The sequence below is a fragment of the Ornithodoros turicata genome, chromosome 6 (assembly GCF_037126465.1).
Source record: "Ornithodoros turicata isolate Travis chromosome 6, ASM3712646v1, whole genome shotgun sequence".
Lineage (NCBI taxonomy): Eukaryota > Metazoa > Arthropoda > Arachnida > Ixodida > Argasidae > Ornithodoros > Ornithodoros turicata.
Window position 1 is genome coordinate 69,565,961 of NC_088206.1, and position 12,418 is coordinate 69,578,378.

General features: G+C 47.6%; 1 protein-coding gene across 1 annotated transcript; it reads right to left on the reverse strand.

The window, feature by feature from the left end:
- Nucleotides 1-684: 684 nt before the first annotated feature.
- Nucleotides 685-8,724, reverse strand: LOC135398289 (uncharacterized). Its single transcript, XM_064629706.1, has 7 exons — nucleotides 8,421-8,724; nucleotides 7,201-7,478; nucleotides 5,142-5,396; nucleotides 3,601-3,782; nucleotides 2,783-3,036; nucleotides 1,523-1,794; nucleotides 685-797 (listed from the first exon to the last, which is right to left on the reverse strand). Exons 1-7 carry the CDS (start codon nucleotides 8,638-8,640, stop codon nucleotides 753-755), a joined length of 1,506 nt encoding a protein of 501 aa, XP_064485776.1. The 5' UTR covers nucleotides 8,641-8,724; the 3' UTR covers nucleotides 685-752.
- Nucleotides 8,725-12,418: the final 3,694 nt, after the last annotated feature.

Genomic DNA, 12,418 nt, shown 5'->3' on the forward strand with positions numbered 1-12,418 from the left:
GCTGGGCGACCCTCTACCAGGTGCGCACCTTACCGACCTTGCCCTCACCATTGACCATCAGTTTTCCTTTGGTCCTGTGATCTTGTATATTCAAACAGCCGTCAGTCACATTTGTGAACGGACCACTATTCTCTCCTGCGATACCTGTACCTTATAAATATTTGTGTGCAGTATTGCAGCCCTGGTCAAAAGCTGCGTACTACATCATAGACAAAATGACGACTGAGGTAAAAGGTCCTTGAAAGACCTTGAAATTTTTGTTCCAAGCTGGAACTTAGGTTATATTATATTGATATCTTCAGCACTGAAAATCATCCTGGCAACGCTTCCGCTGACACGGTCTCAAAGATCCTTCGAAGACCGCTCTCATCAGCGGGAAAAAGACCGTCGCCGCAGAAGTCCGCGAAGTCGTCGGCGTCCGAGTCCCACAACCCGAAACAAGTGATCCCCGTACGTCGTTGGACCTCGCAGATGAAGTCCTGGATCGAAACTGGAGTCGGGTAATTGATCCAGGCCGTGGTCGCACAGAGCAGAGTCGAAGTAGAGCCAACTGCTACGGCGGCACTGGTCTAATGCTTTACAGGTCTCATAATATGTCCAGTGTCCTTTCTTCTTGGTCACGGATCCTTGGGGGCCCTGGCCGAGACTTGCTTGCGATTTTGTAATGGGAATATACGATTTGTCCAGATGATTCGTGAAGGACCCATCCCGGGAGGAGGACGCAGACACCGTCAGGACTGTTCGGGGATAATTCAGTCAAGTTTTGGATATATCCAATGCTGTGTCCATCGTAATATCTGCAAAGAGATCGGTATACCCGTTGAAGGGTCTATTGAAGGTCCTATCTTAAAGGAGCAAGGAGGGTATCTCCATAATTTTTATCTTTTGTCTGCAAGCAGGTTGTGCCAGAGATAACACGTGCTCTTGGATACAAATATTCTCGTGGCTGAGCTCTAGCAAGAGGGCGTGAGATTTTTTTTGCACACCTTATAGAAGCAACCTCAACTCCTTCAGAGATCTTGTGATGAGAGTGATGTTGACATCACTCCGTGACGTAGACGGTAAATGAGACCTCGCGGCTGCTCGCTATGCTAATGTTACGTCACACTGATCTGATTACGTCACGTCACGTCAGGAGAGTGGGCCGTGCCTAGTAGGTCACGCCGCACCGCCAACGACTGCTTTTTTAGTTTTTTTTCTTTTGTTGTAAATTAAAGTGCGCAGTGACAGCGACACCGTTCAGCAAAAATATTTGCGTGACAGTTACCGATAGGCTACTCGATCAATGAAGAGAAATTTCGAGCAGGCTAAGCGTAATTTCTTGGCACCTGTATAAGGAGATAGTGTTCATGACTACCAGCAACGCTACTGTCACGCGTTTAGTGACTACTTCTGGAAGAACGTCATTGGACTTGTCAGCTGTGAAGACTCATCGTGCGCAAACAACGCTGGGAATGGAGAAACGGCTGTAGGGACTGCTCTCGTCGTCTTCAACGTGCGCGCAGAAACAGAAGGGACTCACGTTAAAACGTGCCATTGGAAATGACTGGCGTTGTATGACGGAGGCGACAACAGGACACCCCCTGGTTGGAGCTCCGCAGTCATCCAGTCCACGTTGTACAAGGCGAACCCTGCTTTTGACTTCTGCTCTGACACTATTCCGAAGATGATATTGTGCTGTTTTTTCAGCAACTTGGCAACGATGGTTAAAGTAGGGCCGGTTAACTCCAGAGATGGAGGGAAGTACACGTAGACGCGTTCGAACCCGTTGGCTCTGGCCCAAGTTGCAGTGGTCTGCGAGAGGAAGAACGTGAACAATGTACTGCGCCGAGTGAGATGTTATTGCGATTGCAGTAGCTGAAAAGCGGCGGAACTAGAGGGCAATTATCTAGGTACCCTGGGGAAATGGAGCGGTACATCTATACCGGGTGTTTCACGAAGGTAAACAGAACACGCTTTCGTGAAGATCTTTTTTTTTTTTTTTTTCAGTCAGCATTCCTGAGACATCGGCTAAAAATAGAGTCACTAAATAATCTACGCTTCAGAGTATCGACACTGAGCCGCCATGTTGTTTCGGATGACCTCCAGCCCCACCTCTATTTTGTAGAAATTGTAGTAGAAATAGAAGAAGGTGAAGTTCAGCAGTGGAAGAAGACAACACTTCGAAGAGCGCTAAATGATGGCGCTGGAGGTCATCCGAAACAACATGGCGGCTCAGTGTCGATACTCTGAAGCGTAGCTTATTTAGTGACTCTATCTAAAAACTGAGCCGAGAGCCCCGTTTGTGGACCAAGCGCGTGAACACGTAATTGGCAGAAGGATAGCTGAGCGAAAGAGCGCATTAGTAGCTCCTCCGCGCAAGAAATATGCAAACCGAAACCAATTAATTGCTCTAAAAATCACTAAATGTCGACGCGTGCTTTTTTTCTTGAACATTTTTTTGGCTGAAGGTTGCTATATGTAAAAAAGGTTCCTAAGGCCTCCGAACTAAAATTTTAAAAGTTAAATTTAATTAATGAGCGTATGGAAATGAGCTCATCACTGATCAGTTCGTGAGCGATGTCTCAGGGATGTTCACTGAAAGAATGCTTTTCGATACCGCCACCCGTTTACGAATTATAGGTGATATCAGGAAGGGGGACCTTCGTGAAACACCCCGTACAGAACGATATCGTTATACCCAATATATCGTTATAGCCGGTATATCGCTGTATCTGTTATTGTTGTAAACGGCGCGTCATGATACTATAGCGCCACGCCGTTTTTCCTCGAGCATACATACCGTTACGAAACTTTGGCGTGCTCTGTTTGCCGTCTGGAGACATTTCAAAAAGTCTCTCAAAGTACCCTTTGTCCTGATCCCCATCTCCGATGACCGCGCCTCTGATCCTGACGTGACGGTTCGTCCTGGCCATGGCTTGAAACGCATAGAAGCTCGCATCCTGCCGTGGAAATATGCCTACCGTGTAGTCCATTCCGAGACAGCAGTAAATGACGATATGGCAGTACTCGTAAGGAAAGATTGATGCGCTGTACCTGTATGGAATAGGAACTATTGAATCGCCTTGTTTCCGAACGTGCTAAGGTAAGCGTCATGAACGGTGCTGACGAGCTGAATTTGACGAGGGATCGAGTAATTCTCTCATAGTAATGTGGACAACGGAGAAGGGCGTGTTCTACGTTTTCCAAGTCATGTCAGCGAAGGCAACACGAGCACGGTAGCACAGTTTTCTTTTTTTTACCGCGCGACACGAACAAACTACCTTGAGGACTGTCACGCACAATAGTTCCTTTGGGAAGCGTGCACCTCCTGAGAAAATTAGTTTACAAGCACGCTCGCAGCAGCACCGACCTGTACCAGCTCCTTCGGACGCATTGTGACGTCAGATCAGCCGAGCACTTTTATTGGCTGCTGACAATAGTCTGCTATGGCGCCGGAGCAAGGCGACCGGTCGTCTGCTCCGCGCTTCAGACGCGGTCCAGGTTGCGCGTGCCTTCTCAACCCCTTTAACACAGAGAGAAGGCGTCGTATCTACGCAACTTGTACCATGAAACGTGTGGGCATGGCGGTGAGAGATATGTAAAAGTTAATGCACTCACTGACGTCCATTGAGGATCAGGTGTTGGCTGCGAGATTGAAAGACGCATAGCACGGTGTGATTGTCCGCTTTATAGGTCAGTCTCTTATGGTCAACAAGAGGCCTGTTCGTGGGGTTCGCAGCGGCCAGAACGTGGTATTTGGAACTTGCGAAAAGGCCGGATTCTTGGTAGACGGGTTCCATCTGTTACGAAGAAGTTGAAAGCTCGGATGGAGCATATAAAAGCTAAGGGGAAAATACAATCAATTTTTTATGAATGAAGCATGTGTTTTTGATTGTTTGATTGTCGACATGCTAATTTATTTCTTTGGCTTTTTACGTACAATAACGTGTTTGCGATTGTTCACAGGGATGACGCTTAAAGTATAGCACAGAAGTCCTTTTCAGCACCCCGTTTTCTTTCTACAAAACCGTTAAGAAGGCCAGTAAGATGCGCCATGAGAAGTAATTCACTCCACAGAGTCATAATTATAGCAGAAACTGAATTTAAAGTAAGCTGCAAACAGCGACGATGCACAACGGTGGTGGAGAGCAGTACAAAGCCTGTGACCTCGCGCTGCCGCTACACCGGCCGCGCTCGCTGATTGGTTCGGAGTAATGTCGTGCGCTGCTCAGCTGTCGTCTGCTACTCGACTGTCTGGGGTTCTGAAAAAAACATTGCTCCTGGCTCGGTCATGACTCTCAAAACGGGTTTACGGCGGCAAACCAACTGGGCGCTGACCCCCATTGACTAGCGAACGAGAACGCGCCGACTGTGTAACGTCATACGGTGACGTGGCATCATGCTTCTCCTCCTCGTTACACACGGAGAACGCGCGGAGCTATGTTTATGCGAGTTCTTTCTTCTTTTCTTTTTTTTCTGGTAAACAAATTGCACGCATCAAAGCCGTTCATGCTAATCGGTAAATTGACATGCGCACACTTTCATCATTCTCTGATGGCCCTCTCTAATCCTTTAACAAATTCCTTGTAACGTTCCCACGTAACCACGTTTCCATGTAACGTCCCATATTACGCGTGGCATGGCGTGTCCGAGAGCAGAGGTCCAGTTAACCTGCAGAGCAACCTTCGACGACGACGACGACGTCGCCTGAGACATGTTTTTGAACTGTTAGAACCAGTGCTGCAGCTTATCAGTCTGACCATTAAATCAAATTAACACCACGAAAGCCACGGAACTAAATTCTACGCTATCATCTGAGACGGAGATAACATACGCATTTTATTTCATTTTTTTTTTTTTTTCGTTTGAGCTGGTTCTACTATACTGTGTCGCGCATAGAGGGAAAGTATTTCGGAAGAGCACAGCGTGAAACAACGTAGATTGCAATGTCACGTAACCTAAGGCGGCAGAGTACCTTGGCCCAATATCGGCTGGATATCGGCAATGCAAGTCGAACGCTTAACAGATATTGGAGCAGTATCGTCAATACTGGGCCAAGATTCCGTGCCGCTGGAGAAATTACGTAGGACTTTGACGGCGCACGAAATTCACTGGCACCGTATAACCATATCCAATCAGCGTCGAGTCCCGTTACTCACGTAATCATCGTACGACCCGCCTTCAAATTCTTCTGTACGGTCTCCACTGCCCGACACTGAGGATATATAGTAGAGGAATACTATGATGCCGATGGCTTGCAGAATGAAGAAGGTGGCGACGCAGACGACTTCTTGGTTGCTCACTTGACCACTCACATTATGGTGCCGCAAATGTGCAACGCCGACTTCTCTACGTTGGACTTCCGTATGTGCTGGTGCGTGCGCGGGGAGTTCCGTTTCCGCTGGTTGCGCCACCTGAATAAAGAGCAAAGTTCTGAGGCGCTGATATATGACAGGTTCGCGCTAGCTGCGGTCTACCAGGTAAGGGGGAAATGGACGATTTTAAAAAGATGCGCGCGCCATCAAGCGCGTGGCGCAAGGCAGCATGGGAACTTTGAGGGACACTGCTGCGTCGTCTGCTTCGGATATGGTTCATATCGGCTGACGCTGTGGCTGCGCACACCGGGAATGTTGTTGTTCTTCTTCTGCCTCCGCCTCTGGCCGTATCGTAATGCTTGAAGGCGCTCTAAGTTCCCATAAGCCCTTGCGTACCACAGGTGGCGCTTGCTTTTCTAAAATGGTCTATTGGGGAGAATTTTACAGCTTCTGGTCTACTAGATTGCAGTTCCTCCCCATTTTATTTTCGGAACCTCGAACTCTACTCTTCGCTAATGGCAGTATATCTGGTCCACAAAAGGACTAAAACTACTCCGTTTGTAGTCCTGCCTATAGTCGCGCTCAACGAACGAACGGAATGTTTAATCCGCGCCCTACGCTTGTCCCTATTAGCTACTGTAACCGAACGCATGATTCCCACGTCAAGTCACCATATTCCCTCCAGCCTGGGGCGGACATGTATTTTATACCTTGCATCGTACTGTTTACATATTTTTGTATGTATCGTTTGTATGTATTTTTATTCGTATTATGCATTGTAATACACATTTTCAAAAAGTATACGTTTTGTTTTACAGTACGCCAGGAGTGTGCAGTAAACATATTTTCGTATTATAATAATCGTACAAACACCTTTTGAAAACGAGTATCGTGATACGCAGTGCTAACAGAAAAATGCATTACTATTTTAATACGCTGTATTATAATACGTGCCCACACCTGCCATCATACACTGGAGTATGATATAGCTCCTGGCGACGAAACTCCCCAATCATAATCACGAAATAAAGTTGTTGTTGTTGTTCTGGATCCCCCGAGTCCAGCAACCAGCTAAGTGTCACAGAATGAGCAAGATCTTGCGGTTTTACATTGCGCGGAACAGAGCCGTTCATTGCCAGAGTTTGGACAGTGGGAGGAGCCTTCACGCGCGTCATTTGACGTCACACGGGCCCCCCTACGGAGTGCCCTTCAGCATATGCTATATTGCAATTGATTTCATCTCGGAAAAAGTGATTGATATATTTTAAAAAATCTGTTCGCACTTAGCGTCGACACCCTGTATATAGCCATATTTACTGTGATTTACTTTTGATATCTTCGATGGGGCTTTGACAGTTTGCTTCTTCGCTACAAATGCTTTGTTTTTGTTTTGTTTTTTTATATATAGGAACTTTCTTTCATCATTTGATATTTTGCACTTGAGAATTTGTGCATTTCATATTGTGTCACATAGTTTAGTTCTTTTTGGCTACGAATAGCTTGTTTTCTAGGTATCAACTCCCTCTTGCTGAATGACACATATACTCCCGAGTTAGTAATCTTTGCTTTCGGTGTGACTACTTTGTTATTATCGCCATAACACGTATTTCCGTTTTTCATCTGCTGCTTAACCTCCACTTTCATCTTTTTTTTGTTTTTTTGTTTTTTTTGTCTGAACAACTCTCACAAGACTCATGTGACATTGTTATATACCCATGTTTCTTCCTGGGCTGTTCGACAGGGCTTGCTATCTTGAACCATACTATTTCTAAGCAATAAAAAATAAAAAAATCTAAAACTCGGAAAATTCGCCGAACCCCGCGCACGAGCGAGTTCGGCGCGCCCCCCACGTACGGAAAGAGTTGGTGACGTCACTATTATTATACTTTGAGTATCCATTTACCTCTCTCAACGCCATCCAGTGCTTTGCCCCTTCCTCATCCTGTTTCTTCGACACCGCGTGGGTGTGTTTCGGAAGCTCGGTAAGAGGTACGACACTTTCTCGACGAGCTGTCGCAGGGGCAGCACGATGCGGACTAGTAACATGAGGAGCAGCTGCACGCTTTTTTCCTTGCAGAAACCCTTCAGTTCTATCTGGTGAGACGGGGCGACTGGATGCTCCAGGATATAGGAAGGCTGTTTGGTTAACCGGGGAAGGAACGGTACTCTGGGCCGCTGTAACTGCAACATACACCGATACCATGATGCATTTCATCCTCGCGAATGCACACATCAATGGGATTCAGCGCGATTCTCGTCCCCGCGCACATTATAAGGGGAAAAAAGCGGTTATCGTAGCTTCTAGTCTCCTAGAACTGCAATCACTCACTATTTTAGTCCCCTATATTGCCCCACAGCACTTACTCTCCAGGATTTTATATCACTCGACATATCACTGTTGATGGTTTGATTCAAAATACAGGGTGTGTGCAGAAAAACATGACCCGCATCTAGGCACATGGCTTGTTGCCTACCTAACTAACGAACTTCCGGTGGCGCACGATGGCGCATTTATGCGTGCGAAATCTGCAGAAAAATTGTGGAAGCCATACTCAGCTTAAAAAATAAACGGAACAACGAAAACGTCGGCTTCCGTGCATCAGAATAGGGCAACATGGTGGACAACAGGGTGTATGTGAAAGGGCACCATGGTGAACGTAGGAGAGTTGTGTTCAAGTCCCGCTAGGGGAGCTATCGGTGCCTAAATCGAAACGATGTCCCACATGGATGCTCATCGGCAGTACCCCTAGCGGTGCCTGCACATAACTCTCGTGAGACCGAAATACACTACCATGCAATATCATGACCGCCCTATTCTAATGCATGGAAGCTCATGTTTTCGCGCTCTGTTTATTTTTTTACACTGAGTATGGCTTCCAGGATTTTTTTGTAGCTTTCGAACGCATAAATACGCCATCGTGCGCCACCGGAAGTTCCTCGGCTAAGTAGACAACGAGTTACATGTAAAAATGCGGGTCATGTTTTTCTGCACACACCCTGTACTTTCATGCATGGACACGAATTATGCACAGTCTGGGAAATGAAATGTAGTCTCCACCCTGTGACATTAATTTGCTCCTTTTTCTGTTAGAGTGTGTAACGACAGAAGTATTTGGGACATACCTGGATGTACCCAGGGTGGCGTAATAGACACCGAATACCGGTATAGGTGTGGGTGAAGATTTGCTTTGTCCCATATTTTCTTGGGTCTCTCTGGGCTCCCGTGACGGCTGGCAGCGGGTTTCCTGCCGTGGGTGTCTCCCGCGGGCCGCTTTGGTGATTCCGAGTCTTGTTTCTTTTTCGCTGCCTTGACGGGCTTCGACTTTCGAACATCATTCGGCATCGCTGCTCTTCCAAAAGTTCCGCTACGGCGGCTCGGGATGTCAGGATGATCCCTCTTCTTCTTCTCCGACTTCTTCTTCTTCTTCGTCAAAAGTGGCGCGGGCCATTTCATAAAATGTTAGCGGAGCAACGCGCATGGGTATAGTAGCGTATTCTATCGGGACTTTGGCGAAACAATAGACCATTTTGGAAAAGCAAGCGCCACCTGTGTGTATTGTGTGTATAGACGATTTTAAAAAGATGCGCGCGCCATCAAGCGCGTGGCGCAAGGCAGCATGGGAACTTTGAGGGACACTGCTCCGTCGTCTGCTTCGGATATGGTTTATATCGTCTGACGCTGATGCTGCGCACACCGGGAATGTTGTTGTTCTGCTTCTACCTCCACCTCTGGCCGTATCGCAATGCTTGAAGGCGCTGTAAGTTCCCATGAGCCCTTGCGCACGCAGCCCTTGCGGCTATGAGCGGTGTACAAATGTGGACAGGTGGAGAGAGGACAGCAGGAAGGAGTGGGAGACAAGGGGGAAGGGGTTAGTATGCGGCCTGGGCAGACTTCGGGGAACTGTGCCCACATTCGTCTGAAAAGTCTTCGAGAAAAAAAAAAACAGGGAAAACCTGAGACAGCACAGCCTGTGGTAGGATTCGAACCCACCACCTCCCAGTCTTCAGCATGACCTTGGCTGGCTACCAGCAATGACGCAAAGCAATGTACAGCAAGAGGAAGTACTTTGACTTTTTACGGTTTCCGTGCGAACGACTGAACCCACAGCGGAAGACGACGTCCAGTATTTTGCTCGCCACTCGGGCACAGAACATCATCTCCTGATTGGAAGAAGAAGAAGAAGAAGAACACCCTATGGAATACCTGTAATAACCTTGTTCCGGTCTGCGATGACAGATGAGTACCCCCGAGGTACGATGTTGCATCCCGGACGCTCCACGAACTTGAGGATATGTCCAACGGAGACGCCCCAAGGGGGAAAATGACGTCGGCAAAATGCGGGGTCGACGTATGCTTCCGACATAAAAGACATCGACCCAGCAGCAACCGGTCCACGAGGGCTCGATAGACTACTCCAGGCAACCATCGACCAAATGGACAGGCGTGCCTTCAGTTTCGTCAAGGTGCTTGTCCCATGGCCCAGTGCACAACAGCAAGCAGGAAAAGGCAACCACAGCTACAGGACAATTACTAGTCAGTGTCGCGTTCGAATAAAACTAGCGTTCGGCACCTAGGCTACCTGGTTGTACCTGAAGACTATTGTAGTATAGGATCCAGGACTTACTGAATTCTGAACTCTACATGGTACATTCTTTCGCACAGCGTGTGTAAGTGCAGAGCTGCAAATGCAAACAGAAAATTGTGCGGATGCCACGTGGTCGCAGCAATAGTCCATTCACATGTGCTACTGGTCCTTGAAATGTTTGACGTCTGGAAATCGTGGAAATCTTTAGTCCTTGCAAACCCTTGATTTTGAGTCTTTCTTGTTCTCATGGAGCTCCTACTGCAAAATCCGGTTACCCGAAGAGAATTGTAGCTTCGAAGCCACAGGAGTTAGCACTCTTTGCAACAGAAAGTTGTGAACAAAAGTGTGACTCAAAGTTGTGAACATCATAGACAAAATGACGATTGAGGTAAAAGGTAAAGACCTTGGAATTTTTGTTCCAAAATTCAGTGGGAATCATGTCCAATGCATATCTATTTAGACGAACTGGAACTAGGTTATATTCTACTGATACCATCAGCACTGAAAATCATTCTGGCAACGCTTCCGCTGACACGGTCTCAAAGGTCCTTCGAAGACCGCTCTCATAATCGGGAAAGGACCGTCGCCGCAGAAGTCCGCGAAGTCGTCGGCGTCAGAGTCCCACAGCCCGAAACAAGTGACACCCGTACGTCGTCGCACCTCGCAGATGAAGTCCTGGATCGAAACTGGAGTCGGGTAATTGATCCAGGTCGTGTCGCACAGAGCCGAGTCGAAGTAGAGCCAACTGCTACGGCGGCACTGGTCTAATGCTTTACAGGTCTCATAATGTGCCCAGTGTCCTTTCTTCTTGGTCACGGATCCTTGGGGGCCCTGGCCGAGGCTCGCTTGAGATTTTGTAATGGGAATATGCGATTTTGTCCAGGTGATTCGTGAAGGACCATCCAGGGAGGAGGACGCAGACACCGTCAGGACTGTTCGGTGACGATTCAGTCATGTTTTGGATATATCCAATGCTGCGTCCATCGTAATATCTGCAAAGAAATCGATATAACCGTTGAAGGTCTCAAGATAATATTGTGTAGACAAAGCATTTCAGATCGCCGTGGAGGGAGACAAAGCAGTGCATGCCTGCTCTTCGTTTTTAGGACGAGGGCAGTGCTATTTTTGAAACGTGATGCGGGCGAGCATTGCGCTTGACCCATCCTGCATTTCGCAGTACAAAGGCACAAAGGATCTTTCCTGGTGTGCAGGCGACATTATACGAACGGCATTTAAGTAAGCAGTATTAGAAGGCAGAACATCACCACCTGGCGTCCAGGAAGTGCAACAGTGCATGCTTTACAAATCGCCATTGCTTTACTAAGTGGTTGGTACTGCTCCTTGCAACAATAACTTTAAATCGGCGACAGCTGACTCGGCAGTCGGAGAGCCACCCTATCGGCGTTAAGTAGAACTATATATAGGGAGAGAAAGTGGTAGGCGATCCCGCTCATGCTTCGGGGTGTTGTCGATAAACAGATGTTCCACTCCAAATGCGCGGAGGAGGGTTATCGTGAACAGGAGGCTTCTCGACCATCACTCCCAAGCACGAGTGGGATAGCCCACAACGCTCTCTCCCTATATATAGTTCTACTTAACGCCGATAGGGTGGCTCCGGCAGCTGTCTCCGCGTTAACGTTAACGTTTCAGAGAACTGTACATACAGGTCTTACAGGAGCAAGGAAAGAATTCTCCATAATTTTTATCGTTTGTCTGCAGCAGGTTGTGCCAGAGATAACATGTGATCTTGGATAAAAAGTTTTTCGTGGCTGAGCTCTAGGAAGAGTGCGTGAGATTTTTTATTCGCACACCCTAAAGAAACAAACCTCCTTCAGAGAACTTGTGGTGAGAGTGATGCTGACATCACTCCGTGACGTAGACGATACGGCGCAAGCAGCGCCTATCAGTGTCCGTAATTTTCAGTGGCAAATGAGACCTCGCCACTATGCTCGCTTCGCTGACGCTATGTCACACTGATCTGATTAGGTCACGTCAGGAGAGTGGGCCGTGCCTCATAGGTCACGCCGCGCCGCCGCCGACTGCTTTTTAGGTCTTTCTTTGTTTTTTTCTTTTGTAAATTAAAGAGCGCAGTGACAGTGAAACCGTTCTCGATAGACTACTCGATGAACGAAGAAAAAATTTCGAGCAGCCTAAGCGTAATTCTTCGCACCTGTATAAGGACATAGTGTTGGTAGGGTAGGTACGGGTAGGTAGGTATAAGGACATAGGACATGATTACCAGTAACGCTACTGTCACGCGTTTAGTGGTGACTACTTCTGGAACAAGGCCATTCGACTTCTCAGCTGGTAAAAGAGTCACCACTTAAGACTCATCGTGCGCAAACAAACGCTGGGGACGGAGACGGGCTGTAAGGACTGCTCTCGTAGTCTTCAATGTGAGTGCAGAAACACGAGGGACTCACGTTAAAACGTGCCCTTTGAAATGACTGGCGTTGTATGACGGAGGCGACAACAGGACCACCCCCTGGTTGGAGCTCCGCAGTCATCCTGTCCACGTTATAAAAGGCGAATCCT